Below are 23,470 nucleotides of genomic sequence, written 5' to 3'. Positions count from 1 at the left end.
TTAAGAATTCAAAAAAAGAACTTACTAATAACCCGATTGTGGCTTCATTCAATTTCAAGGCGGCGAAGTATCTTTACTAATCTATGTTCCTGCCACGCGTTTGTACACTTACACGCGTGTTTCTTCCGCACGCGTGTTTTGTCTCAACACAAATCGCGCTTCATCGGGTAATGTGGCGTTTCATTAGCCTTTAAACCGCTGCAACCTCTTCACGACACACACGAGGCACACGTGATAGGAAAATGTACGTATTTATTTATGAGACGAGCCCGCACAAACCCGCGCGATAGAATAGGGGCATATTTTTGTTATTTTTTATATCTGTTATGACAGCAGCCATAGAAGCAAATGCAGTTTGAAAAATTAAACTATTTGCCATAATAGGCAGTTCAGCAGATGAAACAAAAAACATCGTTATATAAGTATACAGAGATAGAGCTCTGTGAGAGACGAACAGAGAGAGCATAGTAATAGGGTTCCGCTTTTACTTCTTGGGTACTTAACCCTAACAATGCCCAATGGGTCATCTATATATTTGTTAATTTAATACTATTTAGACAACAAGTCAAAGAATAACACAAAAAGAGGCGGAGGCTTATTAATAATACTGAACCCTAAAAATCCCCCAATGGTTTATATATTTGTTAATTTAATATTATTTGGGTAACAAAACAAAGAATACCACACAAAGAGCAGCGCACAGTAACAAGGCTCGTATCTAAACGTTGTTTTTAACGTAATGCGTATTGCTAGTGTGGCCCAAGGCTGCGCTATCTGGTTCGCTGTACATTTTGCATACCGATGCCATGTTGCTGCAACTATAGTAGTATTACTATGCTCATGACAAGGAAGATTTTTTTTTATAATATAGGAGTAGCAGACGAACATGCAGTCCACCTGATGGTAAGTGGCTACTGCCGCCCATGGACATCTGTAATCAACCCCAGATAGGATAAGATTTCTGCCTGAGGTCGGGCACAGATGCGCCGCTACCCCTGAGGACTAAGCTGGAACGCCTCGGAAAAGTCTGTATCCCTTACCACACCCTTCAAACCGGAACACAACAGTGCCTATCACTGCTGTTATTAGGTAGAAATAGATGTGGCGGTGGTGCCGCCGGAGTCGAACCACAAAGGGTTCTACTACCTTGGATGGCAATAGCTTTCAGAAATTTGCTGATAAAGTATTTATTGATGCATATGTACATAGGAATGTTTTTGAAATTCTAATAAGGAGGTAAAAGAAGGGTTATAATATGTATGTATACGGGAATCTTTTAGGTTCGAAGTTAGAAACGTGAAATTTCAGATAACGTTTATTCAGACAAATACACGACAACGTGGACGGGTGCAAATTTCATATATGATAATGCGTAAGTTTATTCAAATTGGCCTACATTTTGATATACTGATTAGGTACATCGCAACTACTTTGGACACACTGCGTGCCAACATTTTGTCCTGCCGTGGAGTATGGTTGTGGTTATGCGTGGATTAGTGATGGTGATGTGGTAGACAGATAGACCTTAGATTTAATTTTTGGGCTAGAGCAGGGCTATAGTATCCCCAGCCTGTCGTACGAGACTAAAGGGGGACTTCTGGAGTTGCGGGCGGCAAGAATGGGAGCTCTAACCGCCCAGCCAGAGACCCCGGAAAGAACCACTGTATGTAAGGCCCCATATAACATGAACGATTCCTATGGAATAGTGTAAATAATAATTATTGTATCCTACATGATACTTATATTTTAAAGAAAGTTTCATTACAGTCCACTAATTAGAGTTTTAGTGTATGTTTCTGAAGAAAGCTTGACCAATTTAGGTACACAATGTCGAAAAGAAAGCTTTTATTAATTAAATATTAATGCTACTTTATCGTTAAAATTGTTAAAGGTACAAATTTACGATTTACAAATTTGTATGTCATATCATATTTTTTTACGCGGGCGAAGCCGCGGGTTCTGCTAGTAATCAAATAAAAATCGTAAATAAGTAAAAATTGCTTAATCAAATTGCCACGCGAGCCATTCTAACACTCCTAAACTCAATTTCCTACAGCCCCATTTCTGCCCATTTCTCCCATTTCATTAGCCCTGACTGCATTTGCATGTAGCCGTCAACATCAACACATCGTGGCGGATTCAGCTGCAGCATAATCTGGTTCCCAATGATTCAATGGAATAGAATTAATGATTAGCATTAGAGAGTCACGCTAATAGTATTTTAGGTCGCACCGTCCATTTGGCTCAGGATGACCGTTAGGGGATTAAGGCGCTTGTTGTATCGCCAACGATTTTTATTTAAGCGAACGAACTAAAATGTATCACTGACGCTCTTACTTTAAGTGAGCGAAAACAAATGTATTATAATTTAGTTTTGTGAAATTATGTACTCATGTCTTTATATACTGGGTGAATTTTTCAAATAGGCCTTCAGGGTCAAATCCGAAACTATAAGGATTAGCGAAAAATGCTGAAAAGAGTTACGAGGCCGACTTTGATAAAAACTAAAGCTGCATCATTAGTTTCTATTTTTTTTTTCCTAGCCGGGAATCGAACGAGTTCATTTTGACAAAAAATACATCCTCTATATTATTCCACTATATGATAGTGTCGCTTACAAGGATCAAATTCTGGAAAGTAATGTTATGTGACAAATTAAAGGAAAAGGAAAATTTTGAAGAAAATACATATTTTTTGAAGGCCCGTTTGAAAAATAGCATATTAAGAAAGTAAGACAGAAAACTTCATTCAGATAATTTCAACACAGGAAAAAAAACAACACCAAAAAGTGTATATTGCACGCCTCATAAGCGAAGCGTTGAGGTTGTGCTCTACTCTCGACATTTCAAAAAAAGCAGTTTTCTCGAAACTGAAATTGATTTTTTGTTATTTATATTGCACTTATAGGTTAATTTGAGTGCACTAATATCAAGTCAAATAAATTATCAGGCACATAAAATATATTTTAATAACATTTTTTTTGTTTAACATAGTAATTAATAATATTAAACATAATCTTTTCTGGACGTCCGTGTATGGACGGGTTTATGTGGCATCAAAATTGGTCGAAAAAATGATCGTATCGGAATATTTTTTTTTAATTATCTAAAGTAACACACGAAATAATTTCTTAGTCATATTGAGCGTTTAATTCACTGTCATTAAGTTATTATTTATAAAAAACCAATACAACAACAATCAAAAAAAAATTGCTAAACTTCTTTAAAATCATTTTTTTATTTGTTTATTGAATAGAAAAAGAAATAATAAAAAATTAAAAAAAAAAGTCAAATGTAAAATCTTAAGTTGTAACCTCGTGAATATAACTCCATCTGATATCTATAAATGGTACTTTTTTACAAGACACTGTAAAGTTACATTGACTATTGATGTGTTTTTCTATTTCTACATTTTAATATTTTTAATAGTACGTTGTGAAGATATTTTTCATTTCATTTATATTGGTTTATGGTTTATTGGTTTATTATATGTTTTTATTTATTTATATAAACATGTTTACAAGGACGAGAGAAGAATAGTGAAAAAGAGTTATTTCCGGTGAATTGTTGATACATATTCGTGCTCTGCTCTTAATTTGTTAATTAATTACCTAGATTAAAACTTTCGATAGATTTGTAGTGGTGGAATGAGGGTGGAGGTGGGTGTGATTACAAATTGTTTTCATTTGAGTCGATTGTTATTGAGCATTTAACAGCTTTCTCATAAAGAGCCTCTAAAATTTTGAATTTTTTAAACAAAACGATTTTAAATTCACATGTTGCTTCTTTATACTACACTATACTTGTCACCTGGATCTCCTTTACTCCATTTATTATTTAAATTTTTAATTTAAATTACCACTCAATTCAACAGTAGTGACACCGTGAAAGATCTTGAGACAGTACAAGAACTTGGCACATGAGAACGAGTGTATTTGTATATTTGTATATTTATATAATATACACTTTTACAAATAATCAATTTCATTGTAAAAAAAAAATGAGATTATGAGGCGTGCACTTTTGGATTTTCCAAACTTTTTTTTATTACTATTGTTGTAAAACTAAAGAACAATAAAAAGATACACTGAATCATTAGGCATTCCAACTTGGTTCTTGTTATGTTATATAGTCGCATCTACGAGTATCGACTACCGGCACATAAAGCGTTCCCGCGTTGTTCTCGTTAAGTTACATAGTTAAGTCTTTATTTTTAACCACTGGTACCCATATAAGTCACGAGCTTTTGCCCGCGGCTTCGCTCGCGTTACGAAGTAATATTTTCATCCCCTATTTTATCCCCTTGGGGGTAGAATTGATCAAAATCCTTTCTTAGCGGATGCCTACGTCATAACATCTACCTGCCTGCCAAATTTCAGCCCGATCCGTCCAGTGGTTTGGGCTGTGCGTTGATAGATTACTATGTCAGTAAGTCACCTTTAAGTTATATGTATTTAGATTAGATTCTTAAGAAGTCTTTGTTAAGCTACATACCTTTTATTCGTAACACTGGCACATGAACCATTGTAGTTTCAGATTTATTCATTAATTACTTAAGATGAATGTATCGCCAACGGTAATAGAAGCGAGAAAACACGATACCTATATCATAACCAATCTCTAAGCCAGGGGCCGGTAGCCGGTGACCGTGACCCTCCTTCATGCGGACAGCATCATCCCCTAGATTTATGTACCGACCTAAAATAATACTAACTTCTTCGCTGATGTCGCTTTAAACACAAAATTAATCAAAATCAAATATTACTCTAAGAAAAAAAATGGTTTACAATAATTGACGCTTTTTGTCCCCAAAATATGGTATCTCATTGTCATAAAGGCTTCCGATCGCTGCTCTACAATAATAGTGTATTAAATAATTAAGATAATATATATAAAAAAACTAGAACAGAAATAATATATATAAAAAAAAACTAAAAATATTAAATAAATTTAATATAATATATTAAATAATAAGTTTCTATTAGTATATAATTTGTTTTTTTTTTGTTTAATTAGTATTTAATTTTATTGTTTCAAATATTGTATATAACCTTATTATTATCCAATAAATTTTCTGCCTATTAAGATTAATTTAGGCGTTCCAAACTACTTTTGGAGTTGATCACTTACCATTTAATAAATGTCACGGTCATAAGCTATCTCAATCCTATAAAAAATAGAATATTAATATTATACAACTATTATTATATAGTTTGCTATGAAGCAAGTGCCTAAAAGTCCGTAAAATCCGTTTGAAAATGGCAAATAGATGCTGAGTGCATTTGATTTTCCCTTTGAAAGTAAAAAAGAAAATCAAAGAAATGTCTACTTTTCCTTAAAAGTTTCAGCTCTAAAGTCCACGTTAAGGCTTAAACTTTTCAAATTCGAAATTGTTCTATTTTTATTGACTTATGCCAATATGTATTGGAACAGCGTGGTGGTATATAGCCCAAGGATAATTGTGTTAAGTAGGACATAAATATTCGATATTAAAAGATTGAAAGGTCATTTTTGTATACTGAAATCCAAATACAAAATTTCGTAGTTCAAAATTAAAATTTCAAAAAAACTGTCAGCCCATATTTCACCCCCAGGTGATAGTAACAGCTTGTTATCATGTGAATTATATTTGTCACTAGCAGACCCGGCAAACGTTGTGTTGCCATATAAATAAAAAAATGTTAAGGGTGAACAGCCCTTATCACTTACGGGTATGAAAAATAGATAGTAGCCGATTCTCAGACCTATTGAATATGCATATAAAATTTGGTGAAAATCGGTAAAGTCGTTTTAAGAGGTGTACGGTAACTTACATGGTGACACGAGAATTTTATATATAAGATATTATATTTGTCATAAAAACAGATCTCGCTGAACAAATAAAATTTATTTTATTTGTCTAAATATAACATTTCAGACAGAAAATTGAAAATGAAATGTTGCTCCTATAATAAGAGCAACCTTGTTTATCTAATTTAATCCCCTTCAATTTGCAGACGATTCTCGATAGGTAGCAGATAATGAGCGCCCTCGAAAGTCCTTCAAAAGGCTCTACGAATAAGGCTATCTGCTCACGCAGTAGCAACGGCGAAGATAAGCGAAATACAAGCGTATTTCTATTATTATATAAATGTATGCTTACTACACTCGCAGGCTTACACTAAGATTTTCTGTGTCGTGGAGGTCATTGACACACACACACACCCAGAACAGTACCCTTAGCACGAGTTTTCAAAACATGAGCTGTCGGAAGCGCACCACTGAGTAAACGTAACAATAAGTAAGTGCTCAAGTGACGATGAATTTAATGTCTCTGTCACATCTTCGCAAAAAAGAGAGACAAACATAAAGCGCCATTTTGTCAATTTAGACATTTAAAGTTACGTTACTGACACTATAGTTCTTATACAATCTTATGGGCAAATACATAAACAAATACCAAAACAGTCATATTTGTCAAAACGTAAAATCTCATGGTAAGGGTACAGATATCCAAATTCATCATTCAGATGTCTGTCTGGCCGTTCGAACCCGGAACCCTTTACGCGTCAGACCGGTGTGTTCACCGCTCAACCACACGGGTCATTATTATTATAAGTGTGACAATATCATTTTTTTGCCCCAATGCTGAGCATGTCTCGAAATGAGAATAGGCTAAGCGAAAATTAGCAGAATTCACATACTTATTTTCTTTTTTACATAATTTTAAAACTCACACACATAATAATGTTCACTTATGATGTTTTTCTTTCTAGCCATATACTCGTATTACAAGTAAATTATTGTAATATAAGATGTGCCGTTGCCTTCTTAAACAATCTTTGATATGGTGCAAATGCAGTGCACCCAAGCACTGCATTTGCATATACTTATTTATATGCATTTATCTACCTGTATTATGCTTATGTAGGTACCTATACTAAAAATTAAACTCCTTTAATAAGAAGTTCAAACCTCAAATATTTGCAACCATTTGCAATACCTAATATGTGTAAGTCGATCTTAAGCCACCCTCGCTGCGGTAGAGCAGTTCCTAATTGGAATAATTGGTATAACTATCGTCTGGTTTGATCATTTCCATGCCTTATAGTCCTTATACGATCTATATAATTGGAGTACACAATTATACAGATATATTTAGAAACATCCAATTACATAGATCATATTAGACAAAGCGGTAATTTACGGACAGTGTAATTACTAAGTAATCAACTAATGAATTGTGAACCTGCGCCCCAAAACATCTAAAATAAAGAAGAGATAATGGCACGAAAAAGAATTTTTTTACTACATGAATTTTAATTCTTCCAAACCAAAATGACAAACCAAACCAAAATTACCTAAAAGTCGGTCGGCGGCACGTGTTCTTTTTGTTTAAGCCAAAAAAAAATCTCCCGTCAATTTTCGTCAAAAGGAAGGATTTATTAGGGACGTCTCAAAAAAAATATTTTTTAACGACCACCCTAACATACATACATAGCGGTCGAATACTAAATATCCTTTTTGAAGTCGGTTAAAAAGTTATGATAAGCGGAAAACACACTGAAATATTTCATGCAGTATACACATACTGCGTGCGTTCAGTTGGAAGACTCGAATTTGACTGATGCACTTCGTGCTTCTAGATTTTCATATATGGACCAACAAAAACGCCCTGAACTAATAGATATTTAATGTATCTATATATATAAAAGCGAAAAGATACTCACGTTCAAAACGTATTAATCAAGGTTTTGACTAAACTACTGAAGCTAGAATCATGAAATTTGAAATATAACTTCATTTTATAATGTAGATGCGCACTAAGAACGGATTTTTTGATATTCCACCATTAAGGAGGTTAAATGGGGGTTGAAAGTTAATATGAAAGTCCGTCAGTTTTAAAGCAAACTGGATGAAAATTGGTATTTAGCTTTCTGATTTAAAGTAATAAAAATCGAATCTAAGGGTTTTTTCAAAATCAACCCTAAAGGTGGTTAAATAGGGGTTGACAGCTTATTTTAAATTTTGCCATTTTGAAAGCCAGCACTATGAAAGTTAGCCATTGCTTTACTGGTTAGATATAATGGAACTTTAGTTCTACCGTTTTTGGAAAATCAAACCTTATGTGCGTTAAATAAGGGTGGTAAGTTTGTATGTAAGTCTCCCAATTTTGATGTAAACGGTATAAAAATCGGTATTTGGGTTTTGGATTAAAAATGATTAAATACTTATTTCACCATTTTTGGAAAATCAACCCTTTAGTTGGTAAAATAAGGGTTGAACTAGAACAGGGCTACAGTATCCCCTGCCTGTCGTACGAGACTAAAGGGGGACTTCTGGAGTTGCGGGCGGCAAGCATGGGAGCTCTAACCGCCCAGCCAGCGACCCTGGAAAGAACCACTGTATGTAAGGCCCCATATAACATGGACGGTTCCTATGGAATAGTGTAAATAATAATTATTGTATCTTACATGAAACTTATATTTTAAAGAAAGTTTCATTACAGTCCACTAATTAGAATTTTAGTGTAGGTATGTTTCTGAAGAACGCTTGACCAATTTAGGTACACAGTGACGAAAATAAATAATAGTTAAAAAAAAAACTAAAAAATACGCTTTTATAAAAAATTCGACCAAAAAATGAAAAATAAATAATAGTTTAAAAAAACTAAAAAAATACACTTTTTATAGAAAATCCAACTAAAAAATAGAAAATAATGTTTTTAAAATTTGAATTAAGAATAGTGTAAATAAGATAAAAATATTTTTTATTGTAAAAAAAGCGTGGGGTGCATGGTGTCAATAGTTATAAATATTTTATTGATAGATATTGAGTAGAAGGATTATCATTTTGATAATATCTTAAAAAGCACCCCACGCTTTTTTTACAATAAAAAATATTTTTATCTTATTTACACTATTCTTAATTCAAATTTTAAAAACATTATTTTCTATTTTTTAGTTGGATTTTCTATAAAAAGTGTATTTTTTTTGTTTTTTTAAACTATTATTTATTTTTCATTTTTTGGTCGATTTTTTTATAAAAGCGTATTTTTTAGTTTTTTTTTTAACTATTATTTATTTTTCATTTTTTAGTGATTATTTAGCGATTATTTTAACGATTATTACGTAGCGTATTATCAAGTTTATCTTTCGAATCAGCATCAGCACCTTTGCTTAGCAGTGCAAAAATGAATATTGGGTCTTTGTTTAACGCAGCTGTATGAAGTGGTGTTTTGCATTGGTGTTTTGCATTGGTGTTTATTTTTATTGTTAACGTGAAAATCCCAGAGGAGTTGTTGAATGACATCCGAATTGCCAATGCTAACTGCTTTCTTTCATAATTTATACCATATCCCAGGTCCTCTATCTTGGATAAAAGTAATCACGGAAAAAGGATGATAGAGCATCTTTTAAAAACAGGCGCTGATGGCAATACTCAAGAGAAAAACGGTCAACTGCTTTACATCTAGCCATTTCAAAAGGACGTCGTCCAATCATCGATTTAATATTACAGCATGATGATGTTAATATCAAAAATAATTCTAAAATTTCTTCTCTTTGTGTTGCTGCTGCCTGCAGAGATTTTAAAACTGTTAGTAGTTTAATTAATTTTACAGCTCGAGTTAATAATATAAGTTGTGACTATGACGATGAGCTGAAATCATATATGCCTTTACATTTGGCAGCAAGAAATGGGAACAATGAAATAGTGGAAATCTTGTTAAAGGAAGGTGCAGATGTTGAATAAGGATGATGAGACACCGCTTCATGATGCTATTAACAACGGACGCGTCGAAGTTGAGGTCAGGTCAGGTCAGGTCAAGTCAGGTCAGGTCAGGTCAGGTCAGGTCAGGTCAGATCAGGTCAGGTCAGGTCAAGGTCAGGTCAGGTCAAGGTCAGGTCAGGTCAGGTCAGGTCAAGGTCAGGTCAGGTCAGGTCAGGTCAGGTCAGGTTAGGTTAGGTGATCGGCGCGCCTGGTAGATTCCTTTATTGGTCTTAACGCAGACCTTCCGGGTCTCAGGAAAACAAAAATCGCTGATCCTGATTATCCTAGTAAGGATAACGGGTCAGAATGTTTAAAATATTGAATTGTCATCGGTCCTTAATAAGTATGCCAAATTTCAAGTTAATCCGACGTTTTGAAGGGGGTTAAAATCATGTTCAAAGATTCCGTTACATACTAACATACTAACATACCAACATACCAACATACATACGTCTGAAGCTAATAAAAGCGTATTAAAAAAGCTTTTATTAATTAAATATTAATGCTACTTTATCGTTAAAATTGTTAAAGGTACAAATTTACGATTACAGTTATTTGTATGTCATATCATATTTTTTTACGCAGGTAAAGCCGCGGGTTCTGCTAGTATTATAAAAAGAAATCGAAGATTACTCTAACAAGGCTACCATGAGCTTATGAGTAAAGTTTGAATAATTACCAAGTTTACCAGTCTATTCCAGGGCTTTTTCTGGAATAATACGCCATGGTACCCTTGGTAGTTTATTTATTAACAATATAATCTTCACCGCAAATTAATTTTCTATCTGCCATATAGCAGATAGCGCTACTATAGTTCTGCTTCACTGGATAGAAAGCTATATAAAAAATACAATATATTTTAAACGTCTCATTGAAACTTAGTCCTCAGTTTGATACTTGGCACGAATTTTTATTTAAAGGGATGTTGAGGCTAATCTCGATGAAAAGGGATGGGGGAGGAAAAATCAATATCAGCTGACGCAGTGTCTAGACCGATAAGCTTATTATTAGCTACGAGTATGTTATTTTAAACATAACTGAAACGCATTTAAAAGAGTATGTAGGTTATTAATATAGTCTTAGAATGTCATACTTACTATAATTACATTAAACGTGTATAAATCGATAAGATACGTGTATTTTATTATGTAACACAACTAAAGGCTAGAATTCACTACATGTCGAAATGTTGCTGTTTATGTATAAACCACAAACCTGTTTTTGTATTAAGATATAGGTCTGTGGTATAAACTTTAAATATGTATTCAAAAATTTTAATAATGTATAAGTATGTACGCGGCCTCTCGATCGAGGGGTCCGTGGTTCAAATCCCAGGCACGCACCTCTGATTTTCAAATTTATGTGCGTATTAGAAATTAATTATCACTTGCTTAAACGGTGAAGGAAAACATCGTGAGGAAACCTGCATATCTGAGAGATTTATAAAAAAAAAAATCTTAAAGGTATGTGAAGTCTACCAATACGCACTTGGCCAGCGCGGTGGACTATGGCCTTATCCTTCTCATTCTGAGAGGAGACCCGTGCCCAGCAGTGGGACAGTAATGGGTTGATGATGATAAGTATGTACGTATGGTTATCCACACATGCATTTATTCTGTAATAATTATAAAGTTAACACTTTGTAGCGTTTGCCAGATCATACAAGGATACTTATGTACGAGTATATTTTATCTAGATAGGTTTGAAAACGTATGTTGTATGTAGTAAAAGTGTTCGCCCATCGAGGTGACTATGGCAAACATCTTTGATAATCTGGAGAATGGAATGAATTAATTAATTAATTACTACCTTGGGGCGTTGGCAAGTAATTATTTGTCTAGAAATGAACGTGTAAGTAATGTTATTATTTTTATTATCAGCGTAACAGTATGTTTGGTTTCGAGTAAAGGGTAAATCATAAGCATCTTAACTTAATGAATTGAAAGGGGTAGATCGCATCTAGGTGCAACGTGAGATAAAATTTTGTAATTACTTATTATAGATGCACCTAAAAATAGAAATGTATCACGTTGGATACTTTCGTCACATAAAAGTACCAATTACAGATATTTCATGAGAACTCATTACGTTACATGGTGAGCGAAGTACCGATGATATGACATAAATATCAAGGATTACAACAAAATCCGTCATAAGCACCTATAATGGGCTATTGTTTAAGTAATGATAATGCTAGCTAATGTTCAAGCCGTTGTTACGAGTATTAACACCACTGATTAGTTCGTAAATATACCTACAGGTGTCTTTCTTTATAAATGTTTACTTGTCTTTGATTCTTTATTTTAACAACACTTGTGATTAAATTAACGTACAAATACACTAATAAGAAGGTAATCAAAATCAACGATATATTACCTATTTCTACTAGGTATGTATTAAACGTAGATAAGTATAGATATCTCACCGCCTTGTAATTGAAGGAAGCCATTAAATGGCTGACTATGTGTCATCGGTTTAATGTAAAATGGCACAATGTTTTCCCATTACGTCTCCGACTGTCATGGTGTAATTTACGCGAAACAATGGCAAAATGCGCAGTTACGTGGTGTAAAAACACGAAGACAGTGACAATTTCAATTGTTACATTTTCTTGTTAGGAGTGAGTAATCTTTGCTGATGTTCAGGTTCGAAGTTTGAAGGAAGAATACTTTTCCAAGGCATTCCAGCTTAGTGGTCAGGGTAAGAAGCGCATCAGCGACGACCTCAGGTAGCAATGGGGATGGGGCTGATTACAGATGTTCACGGAACGCAGTAGGCACTTACCATCAGATTGACTGCATACCCTAAATTCAAGTCAAACCCAAGATTTCTGATCTCTGATCGGTTAGAACCCTTAAGCCTGCGGAGGGACATATGTTCCCTCTGCGTGTTCTACCGACTTTACAATGGTGAGTGTTCTGAGGAACTGTTTGATCTGGTGCCTACGTCGCCTTTCCTTCATCGCACCACTCGCCGAAGGATGAAGTTCCATCCACATCAACTGGACCCGTGGCGGTCCTCCACGGTTCGGTTTAATCGTTCATTTTTGCCGCGTACGTGCAAAATGTGGAATGAACTTCCTCCTGAGGTATTCCCTCAGGACTATGACATGGGGCTCTTCAAGAGGGGTGTAAAAAGAGCTCTCCTTCAAAGCCGGCGATGCATTGGCGACTCCTCTGGTGTTGCAAATGTCCATAGGCGACGGTGACTGCTTTCCATCAGGTAGCCCGTCCGCCTTATCGTTAGGTTACATATAAAAAAAAAAAGATTAGCAACAACTTGAATCTTAAAAATCTAATCATTAAAAATAAGGTATAAAAACAGTGAAAAGGTCTCAAGCACACAAAAATACTTGACGTCTTTTGTTACACTCTAAAACTTATTAAGACGTTTTCAAGTACTCTCTACTCTAGTTTCTAGTATTTCTCTAAGAGGTATTTGGCCCCATTTAAATTAATCGAGTCTTGTTCTTTATCACCAAAGTTCATTTATACGACTCAAAAGTCTCGAGTCTTTTGGAGCTAATCATCATCATCGATCTATTTCCCTTATATTTTCTCCTTCAAAGCCGGCGATGCATTGGCGACTCCTCTGGTGTTGCAAATGTCCATAGGCGACGGTGACTGCTTTCCATCAGGTAGCCCGTCCGCCTTATCGTTAGGTTACATATAAAAAAAAACTAAATATAGGTACTATGAATATAATAGACATACCTACTTAGATTTATCATGAATCTCAGTCCAAACGCACAAAGTTCGCCACGAAAAGATGGTATTAAAACAGTTTAATAAAATGTACGCAGGCAATTGTGAAAATAAACCCACAATAAAAATGAGGCACACGAATTTAACAATTTATTAGCCGATTTTCGTTCCGCTATAAATCGCACCCCATTTTGCAACATGAATTAAAACCATCATTGGCTTAATGAAAATATTTTCCACCGAAATAAGGGTAGCGGCTATTGACTTTAATTTCATAATTTTCACTACAGATTGGCTTTTGAAACAATATTTCTGCGCACCTGTTTACGGTGGATAATTGACATATCGTATCGGCTGTCACTTCCACTCGATGCCGCGCGGGAAAATTATTTTGTTTTTCTAACATACTACGTAGGCATTGATAAATTGATATGCTTCTCTTATATAACTGGTCATGATTTTGGGTGGTAACACGATATTTTAGTACAATCTGTATATAACTGATTGATTTATTAATTGCTTATACTGTCTTTACGGGTATAGGTAGTTTGTAATAAATGTAGTCTATTATCTCACAAGTTAATAAGTTTTATAAAGACCCGGGGAGTTTAGTGTAATTAAGGCCTCGTAATGTAATGAAAGTTCGTATAAATTATTCGAAATTTCCCAATTTTTAAATTGTTCTCCAATTATCTAACACGATATTCGCCATTTTGATGCCGTTGTATCTTCACTTCGTTAGTAACCAAAAGTTTGCTGTGTCTACGCCATATTATATTATTTACAAAAGGAACACCTCCGCGCGATTTTTAAGGATAAATTCAATTTTTGGGACACTTTTGGTTTTATAAAATTGTAATAAGTGTAACGTAGAAGTTATAAACACTAAGAATAATTTAAACAATTGTCACAGTAGGCAGTAATACGCCATTAAAGACAGATACACTTGACGACTTCAATTATGAAACAAACAATGACTATTTCCTAAGAAAATTTAATTTTAAATTGTTTTAGACATGCAATCCATTAAGAGAATTGCATTGCATGTGAGTTTCCTATTTCATATGCAACATTAAAATTCCATTTCACTGTTTATGCGCGCTTTGATTTCCTCTGGGTCAATATTAAAGTTGGTTGCGTCATTCGTGTTAATTAGGTGTCTATGATTTTATTGCCTTTCTTATTTTCTTTCATTTTTATTATAGTAGATCTTTACTTAAATAGAGTAGGTATCACATACTCATCTAAGTAGACACCAACTTTTTCGTTCAAATAAAGAGAAAGCCAAATGTCTTTAATGCAAAAATAACTACTTTTACTAAACGCATGTCATTTACATATGCGTTTATTAAAAACTTACTCATATAAAAAAACTGTCCGTCTGTATATCTGTTTGTTCCGGCATTTTCCGAAACGACTATCCAGTCGTCAGTTAGTATCAGCCAAAATCCTGTCTAAATCTATCCAGATTTAGACAGGATTTTGAATGACAGTTACCTGATGTTATAATGAGTAACTTATTTCTTCTACTTTTACTTTCGAAAATACACAAAAAACACCGATAACATCTACCGAGTATTTACTTTAAACATATCTTATATATCAACTATTGCTTTGTTCTAGCGATCCTCTCGCTGTACCTCAGAGACAAGCTGGGGTACAGCGACAATGGTGCGACGGTCATCTACCACGTGTTCACCATGTTCGCCTACTTCTTCCCCGTGTTAGGCGCCATGATCGCTGACGGATGGCTCGGCCGATTCAGGTAACTTACTTATAATTTTGAAGCTTATATCCTTCGTAGTTAAACTGCTCGGCAGTCATGGACGTGGACGATGGTTGTGTATAGGAATTTATGATGATGAATCGTAAAAGGTATGAATGATTTGTCAAAATTGATAAAACGACTGACCTTGCCTTCCAATGCGAAACTCGAAACGTCCTTGGGGTGATGCGCACGGCGCTGTCTTAACCAAAGGCATGGATTGATTTTCTTGAAGAGTAGTCACTATGCACTTCACAAAGCACACGCGTTAAAAGGGCTATTCAATGTGGAAAACAGCTAGGGACACATACGGAGCATCCGTATGATCTCACCAAGCGCAAGACGATGACTGTCGAAGTGACATTAAAATACAACTTTGGTTTTTGATTGGTGATTTTGTACATCTACCCACCTTCAAATTGACATGTGAACAATTGTAACAAAACAAAAAAACTAATGAGACGTTATTATTTGTTAAAAGGCGAAAAATCTATTATCGATCTTAAGTCAATTAGAATGTGCCATGGGTGGAAGTGAAAACTCAGCAGGTGGGCTGGGGCTTCCTTCATTATTTACATAAAAACAAATACACATTATATTTTCAGAACAATACTGTACCTGTCACTGGTGTATGCGACTGGGAGTGTACTGATATCAGTGACAGCCATGCCACCAGTCAACTTGCCACAATTGTAAGTAAACCTATCGTAAGTATACCTACTTATATCACTCCACAATCTACACGAACGATTCTTCATATATTAAGATCTGTCAAGCCGTTGGCCGTAGGGTGTACCATAGAATGAGACCTACTCGTACATCGGTACATACACACATACGCTGTAAAAAATATTTTTGCAAATATTCAGTCGACATCTTGTGGATAGACGTCATCTCCCGTAATGGCGATGTCTCCTACAAGAATAAGCATAAGGAGAAAGACCTAATGTCAACGGACAGCTGGTTCTGACATAATTATAACATAATACCTATTTCTATTTTCATTTTTTGCCTTGAAATGTCTTAGAAAAGAACGTTCAAATCTTTGTCGTGGAAACGGATGGAATAAAAAGAAAAAAATACTTAGTTATCTACTCATCAACAATTACAATTACCGTTATACCATAATAACCTTTACTTTCCTTACTAAGATTTCTTAAGTCTCATTTCTCAATTTCCTTTACTCACCAAGAAAAATTGTGCTATTCTACACAGAAATCTATCACATATAATATAATGTCCATAAAATATGTTAGCAACATGCATGTTGCCAACATGCACATAGCATGTTGGCAACTTTATTATTTTGTAATATCAAATTCGTTACCAAATCGTATTAAACTTAGATTTGAACGACGCAACCTCTATACGCCCCTAAAGTTCTCACCTTCCTCCCCTTAAAATCTGGTTAAAATATACTTTATATATCACTGTAACAATTCTTCTACAAATTAAACTGTCTTGTAATCCATCTATACGTTCAATTAATTTTAGAGAATAATCTTAGTCCGTGTATGCGTAATACCGTTTCTTTAATTATAGGTATAACATGAGTAATACACAGTAAACACCTACATAACTATGAAAAAACCATGTCACACGTATTAAGAACATTACCATACACGTGTATCTAAATTAATGCATTAAAATATGAATATTCGTATCTACATAATGGCAGTGAACCGTGTAAAAAGGAGCTGTTTCAATTATTCAATTCAATTTCAGTTCAATTTATTATTTAAAAGAAATTCAAAAGATAACCACATGATGATGGACGTCTTAAAGGTCTTTAAGCTTATAAAACTTCGTCCGATATGCTTTATTTAAATATTTTAGGGTAAGAAGTAGCTTATCCAACTCCTCTTAAAATTTGTAAAGTACTAATCATATCGGTCCATTCGTTTTAAAGATTACCCTTTGTCAAGATACGCATACAAGAATTAAACACTTATATTTACGTTTTTACTATCTTTTACCCTCGGCTCCGCTCGCGATTTTCTGAACATGTACACAAAAATTATGACAATCGATCGTATAGTTTTTTTTTCCTTTTTGTGGCTTTGGCGTAGGGACGCTCAGCCAATGACACATAAAAACGGGGAAACGAGAGGATTAGAAAAAAATAAAATACCGGATGAAATATGGAAAAGGAAGGATCAGTACAGTAGTCATGTAGTTAAGTCGGAAAGTGTAGCAAACAAACAAATAAACACAACTCTAACTCACATTCGCATTCATATTATTACTTAGAGAACACAAATACTTAGTTCAATTGAAAACAACTTAAGACCATAATCCACCATTGTGACGTAGTACACTCATCAGACATGAGACATGCTATTTTGTTGTTTAATTATTAATTTAATATGATGATTTTCTATTAATTTTATTATTGTATCCTTTTCTAGTTTAATATTATTATTTTAATTTAATTTTAATTAGAATTATTACCTATGACATATTTGCATACCCTTTGGGTTAGGATAGGAGCACAAAACTAATGTATTCCATATATAATGTATTTCACCTTATCCTGCAATAAATAAATGAATTGAATCGAAAACAATTATCTTTTATATAGGTTATAATTTATTTATCTTTTAACACAAGTCATATGTTTGGAGTATGCAGTTAGTACTTAGTCAAAGTTACGATTATTGTGCAACACTCGTTTTGCATGCATATGTATGGTTACGGGCCAAGGAGTTCGGCAATGGCGACTCTGTCCTTTTATAATAAACAAAACTATTAACCTTTTATAACTACAGGTAAATCAATAGCCATATAACAAGTAATTGATAAAAAAGATAAATAACTTGTGAACTCAAGAAATGAAAGTGGTATGTAAATTGAAAACTGTTTATTGTGGTGCTTCTTCTTAGCTGGATCTGAAACCATTTTACTAAGGTAATAAATATACTTTTCCCTGTAGAACAGGTGCATTACGGGGATTAGAGGGGTTCTACGGGAGCCCATCTTAGATACGTTGCCGCTATACATCAGTGTATTTAAAGATATTTTGTATTATTAACCGTTCATTATTAAAAGTTCAAACATCTGTACCTACATTGATTTGACTGAAGCCTTTAATCTTATCTGGGGTTGATTACAAATGCTTACGGGCGGCGATAGCCACTTAGGTGGACTGCATGCTCAATTGCTACTTTTATCCTATAAACAATAACACGTTAATTTTCAGAGAATTTACCATCGTGGCTCTCCTTCTCATAGCCTTTGGGACGGGAGGTATAAAGCCGTGCGTCTCCGCGTTCGGTGGAGACCAGTTCAAGTTACCAGAGCAAGAGAGGTACCTCGGCTACTTCTTCTCACTCTTCTACTTCGCCATCAACGCTGGAAGTCTCATCTCCACCTTCCTCACCCCCATCTTGAGGGCCGATGTCAAATGCTTTGGAGAAAATGATTGCTATTCCTTAGCTTTTGGAGTACCTGGAATACTTATGGTCGTCTCTATTTGTAAGTATATTTATATAGTTGTGTTGTGTATGTCGGAGTAAAACCTATAGGTGTATTTTTTCAGCTGTTCAGTGTTTACTTGAGTAAGAGAAGTATCATTTATTTACTATTCATTTATCAATTACCAAACGGTTTAACGTACCTACGTTTTTCAAAAATATACGAGTCTAATATTAATTAATGCGAGAGGATGTCAGTATGAAGCGGGATTCAAGTTTTTATTTAATCTTGACATATGTAATTTATTTCTTTATGTTTGTAAACGAGGACAAATAGAAAGGCTGGATAAGAGTGTCTGCTTCACCAAATTCTTCAAAAAACACGAACACTTCTGGTATGACGTAAAAGTCTTAGGTACCTACTTGCTCGTTATTAACAGGAATAATTATATTTAGTATCAAGTTTTAATTAGTCATACTCTTAATATCCTTGAAGACGTAAGTTAGTGATAAAAATATCTATACTGGTGTTCATATCCGAATGAATAGGAAGCATTAAACTTGTCCTCGTAATCCGACCTTCATATGTAATTAATTTTCAAAAAATATAGGTACATATACCTCATTGTCAGTATTAAACTTATTTTAACTTCATTCCCGAGCCTTGAAGAAAAGTAGTTTAAAACTAAAAAGCACGGTAAAATATAAAGAAATGTATGTACGTAGTAGCAATTATGGTATAGTTTTTATAATATCAATCCGTTTATGAGTGGGATGTAGTGATAACTGCTCAAAGGGTTTATACTTTCTCTATTTGTCGTTATTGTCAGTAGCAGCTATAAATATTCAACACCAGACCATCGGCGATATCTTTACGGTACGCACGTACGCTATTTTATTCTTAGCCATTAGAGAAATTGTTATGACAAGTCTATCGTACGAGTACCAAAACACAATGTGCCGCACACACAAAATGCTTTGATCTGGTAGAAATATCAGTTATACTTAGGTACTCATAAACATTTGATTGGTGTTAATGCAAATAATTTATATCCTTCTATATTTCATCATCATCAGCAACCCATTATTGTCCCACTGCTGGGCACGGGTCTCCTCTCATAATGAGAAGGATAAGGCCATAGTCCACCGCGCTGGCCAAGTGCGTATTGGTAGACTTTACATACCTTTAAGTTTTTTTTTTTTTTTTATAAATCTCTCAGGTATGCAGGTTTCCTCACGATGTTTTCCTTCACCGTTTAGCAAGTGATAATTGATTTCTAATACGCACATAACTTTGAAAAATCAGAGGTGCCTGGGATTTGAACGTTGGACCCCTCGAACGAGAGGCCAAGTTTCTTAACCACTAGGCTATCACTGCCTTATTCTATATTTAACATTGACTAATAAATAGATTGTTTTTTTCCCCTAAATACTTTTTCTAGAGTGCCTACTGGTTTTTTTATAATAATAAGAGTAGCAGACGAGCATGCAGTCCACCTGATGGTAAGTGGCTACTGCCGCCCATGAACATCTGTAATCAACCCCAAATAGGATTGGATATTCCTAACTGAAGTCGGCGCCGCTACCCCTGAGGACTAAGCTGGAATGCTTCGAAAAACTAAGTCTCCCTTACCACACCCTTCAAACCAGAACACAGCAGCGTTAACTGCTGTTATGAGGCAGAAATAGGTGTGGCGGTGGCGCCACCGAAGTCAAACGACAAAGGGTTCTACCACCTTCCTAAACGATATTGATACGAAATCTTGACGATGATCATGTTAATACGTTTTACGTAGGCGTCTGGGGTTCGAGCGCCAATTACGCATCTCAATTTTTTGGAAATTATTTGCATATTAAAAACGACGAAAGAAAATATCGTCAGTATAACTTACAAGAATTAATGTTTAAAAATAATCTAAATTCCATCTGAGGTCTTTCAACTATCACTTAGCCATCGTAGACTCATATACAGTACAAACCTCTATCACTCTAAGCTGACGATAGAAACATTCAGTTGAGCTTTAAATGTCGATAATTGGATGAATGATTGATGGTTTATGTTATGTATAAATATTTGAACACTTATACGTCAATTACATATAATATGATTTTTTCAGTATTCTTCGTGGCGGGCAAAAGGCTGTACATCATAAAAAATCCCGCTGGAAACGTATTAGGCAGAGTCTTCACTTGCATTAGCGTAAGTACTCCTTTAAATAACATACATAGCCTACACTTTATTTCTCTCACTCAGGCAGTGCGGCTGATTTCGTACTAAAATTTCAAGCAAATAAAGATATTTGATTTCGTTTCATTCATGTTTCAGTTAATATTTTTTCTATTATAATTATAGAGCCACTTCCTCGCCCTATACATTAATTTTTGTGTGGACATTATCTAGTATTTTTTTTTTTTTTCTTTTGTGGCTTTGGCGCATGGACGCTCAGCCAATGACACGTAAAAACGGGGAAACGAGGATTAGAAAAATAAAAAACGGATGAAATTTGGAAAAGGAAGGATCAGTACAGTAGGTTGAATATAAATTTACATACAGATAAAGATATAATAATTAAAGGTAGGTATATAAATATTAAATTTTAATATCATTTTTCATAATAAATAATGCTAAGATTTTATATATATCAGGATCAAGGGTAGACAATAAATATGGTATACATAGTGGAAATGATACATTCGTAAGACAAGATAGATTTTGGTAAAGGGCGGAGGAATCGTGTAAAGGACAGGAAAAAAATATATGATTTAGATTATGAGTTCCACTTTTACAAACACATTCGGAAGTATCAACAATGCCCAATTTCAAAAGATGTTCTTTAGTACAGACGTGCCCCAGGCGCATACGTATAAGAATAGAAGTAGCAGATTTATCAAGCTTTAGTTTATAAAACCAAGGCTTGACAGGGATTGTTGGCTGTAATTGATGATAATATTTCCCCTTTTTTTGGGAACTCGATGTCCAGTGTTCACTCCATGAGTCGTATAAATAATCTTTAGCAAGGGATATTAGGTCTTGGGCGTAATTTTTAAAAGGAAAAACGTCACCACACTCCACTGCATCATTTGCCAATTGATGGGACTTTTCATTTCCTTCAATCCCGGAGTGACTTGGTAACCATATAAAAACTACATCAAATTCATTTAATAGACATGTATGGAGTTTATTTCTAATATCCAAGATTATTGACAACTGAGCTTTGTATTTAAATGGGAATTTCGTGACAGTCTGCAAAGCACTCTGAGAATCAGTAAATATTAAAGTTTTTCCTAATTTCATTGTTAATATATATTCAACTGCTTTGAAGATGCCATAACATTCACCTGTAAACACAGAGGTTTCAGGTGGAAGTTTAATTTTTTGTACAATATTGTACTGGGAATGATACAAACCTACACCCACACAACCAGATTTAGATTGTTTAGAAGCATCGCAATAAATATGATGCCAGCCTTGCCATTTATTATTTATAATTGAATTAAATTTAACATTACATTGAACATCATTTTTCGATAAGGAAAACTCGCAGATTTTAGGAGACATTAATAAAGAATCGTAACTATTGTTAAACAGCGGTAGCATAGTGTCAGCGGATGTAGGAGCTTTAATACTATTAAATTTCTCAAAGCTTCGAAGAAGGCAGGGTGGAGATTTATGTGTCCAATATGGAGAATTTTTTAATTCATAAATTTGACAGATTTTTGTTAAAACTGGATGATTATAAATTTGGAGACACCGACCTAAAAATCTATCGGACAGATATTGTCGTCTTAAGTGTAGAGGGGGATCTCCACACTCAATTTGTAACGCATTGATTGGGCTAGATTTCATTGCACCTGAAATGATCCTTAAGGCTTTGGCTTGCACACCATCTAACTTTTTTAAACCAGCAACGTTACATGGTTCTAATAGGAAAGAGCCGTAATCAATAACACTTCGTATCATGGCATTATATACAAGTTTCATTGTGTACGGATGGGCACCCCACCATACACCTGACAGACATCTTAGGATATTGAGGTTTTTTTCACATTTATTAGCTATATATTGACAATGTGGTATACCTGAAAGCTTAGAATCCAAGATGAAACCTAAAAATTTTACCTCACTTTTTGTTGGAATGGTATCATTATTATATATAACATTTAAATGTGGAGGATTTCGCATTCTGGAAAATAGAACTATTGCACTTTTGGACACTGATATTTCTAAACCATTTCTGTCTAACCATTCTTTAAGTAATTTAAGAGAAAATGATAAATTTTCACAAGCTGTGGGTATTGATGAACTAGTAGAATAAAGCAATAAATCATCAGCGTATTGGAGAACTCTAACAGAATCATTAAGCGTTTTATCCAAATCATGAGTATAAATGTTATATAAGATTGGACTAAGGACCGACCCTTGTGGAAGCCCCTTCCATATCGTCCTTGTAATGACACGATCTTCTACATTTAAGTTAATATCTCTTTCAGATAGCATATTTATAATAAAATTTACAAGTATGTTAGGGATATTCAATTGAAGCATCTTAAGCTTTAATATTGGAATGAGAACATTATCATATGCAGATTTTATATCTAAAAAAGCTGCTAATATACTACAATTATTAGAAAAAGCAAGGCGTATATCTGTTACTAAGATACTTATATTGTCAAGAGTACCTTTACCTCTCCTAAATCCATATTGACTATCAGCCAAAAGTTTATTACTTTCGACAAACCATTCAAGTCTATTTTTAACTAAATGTTCGGCAACTTTTGCTATAGTAGTTGAAAGAGCAATGGGGCGATAAGATGAAACTTCCAATGGAGATTTGTCAG

General features: G+C 34.4%; 1 protein-coding gene across 2 annotated transcripts in view; it reads left to right on the top strand.

Moving 5' to 3' along the window:
• Window positions 1-23,470, top strand: part of LOC140743586 (peptide transporter family 1) — a 67,359-nt gene that overhangs the window by 25,924 nt on the left and 17,965 nt on the right. For both annotated transcript variants that reach the window (XM_073074986.1, XM_073074987.1), the window contains exons 3-6: window positions 15,077-15,218; window positions 15,824-15,910; window positions 18,418-18,692; window positions 20,749-20,831. In XM_073074986.1, coding sequence (XP_072931087.1) covers window positions 15,077-15,218; window positions 15,824-15,910; window positions 18,418-18,692; window positions 20,749-20,831 — 587 coding nt within the window. The remainder of the gene's footprint in view (window positions 1-15,076; window positions 15,219-15,823; window positions 15,911-18,417; window positions 18,693-20,748; window positions 20,832-23,470) is intronic.

The sequence above is a fragment of the Epargyreus clarus genome, unplaced genomic scaffold (genome assembly GCF_041222505.1).
Source record: "Epargyreus clarus isolate Ecla_fem2 unplaced genomic scaffold, WU_Ecla_fem_2.2 ptg000007l, whole genome shotgun sequence".
NCBI classification, from domain to species: domain Eukaryota; kingdom Metazoa; phylum Arthropoda; class Insecta; order Lepidoptera; family Hesperiidae; genus Epargyreus; species Epargyreus clarus.
Note: the sequence above shows the minus strand (reverse complement) of the source record. Positions and strands in the feature narration are given on the sequence as shown.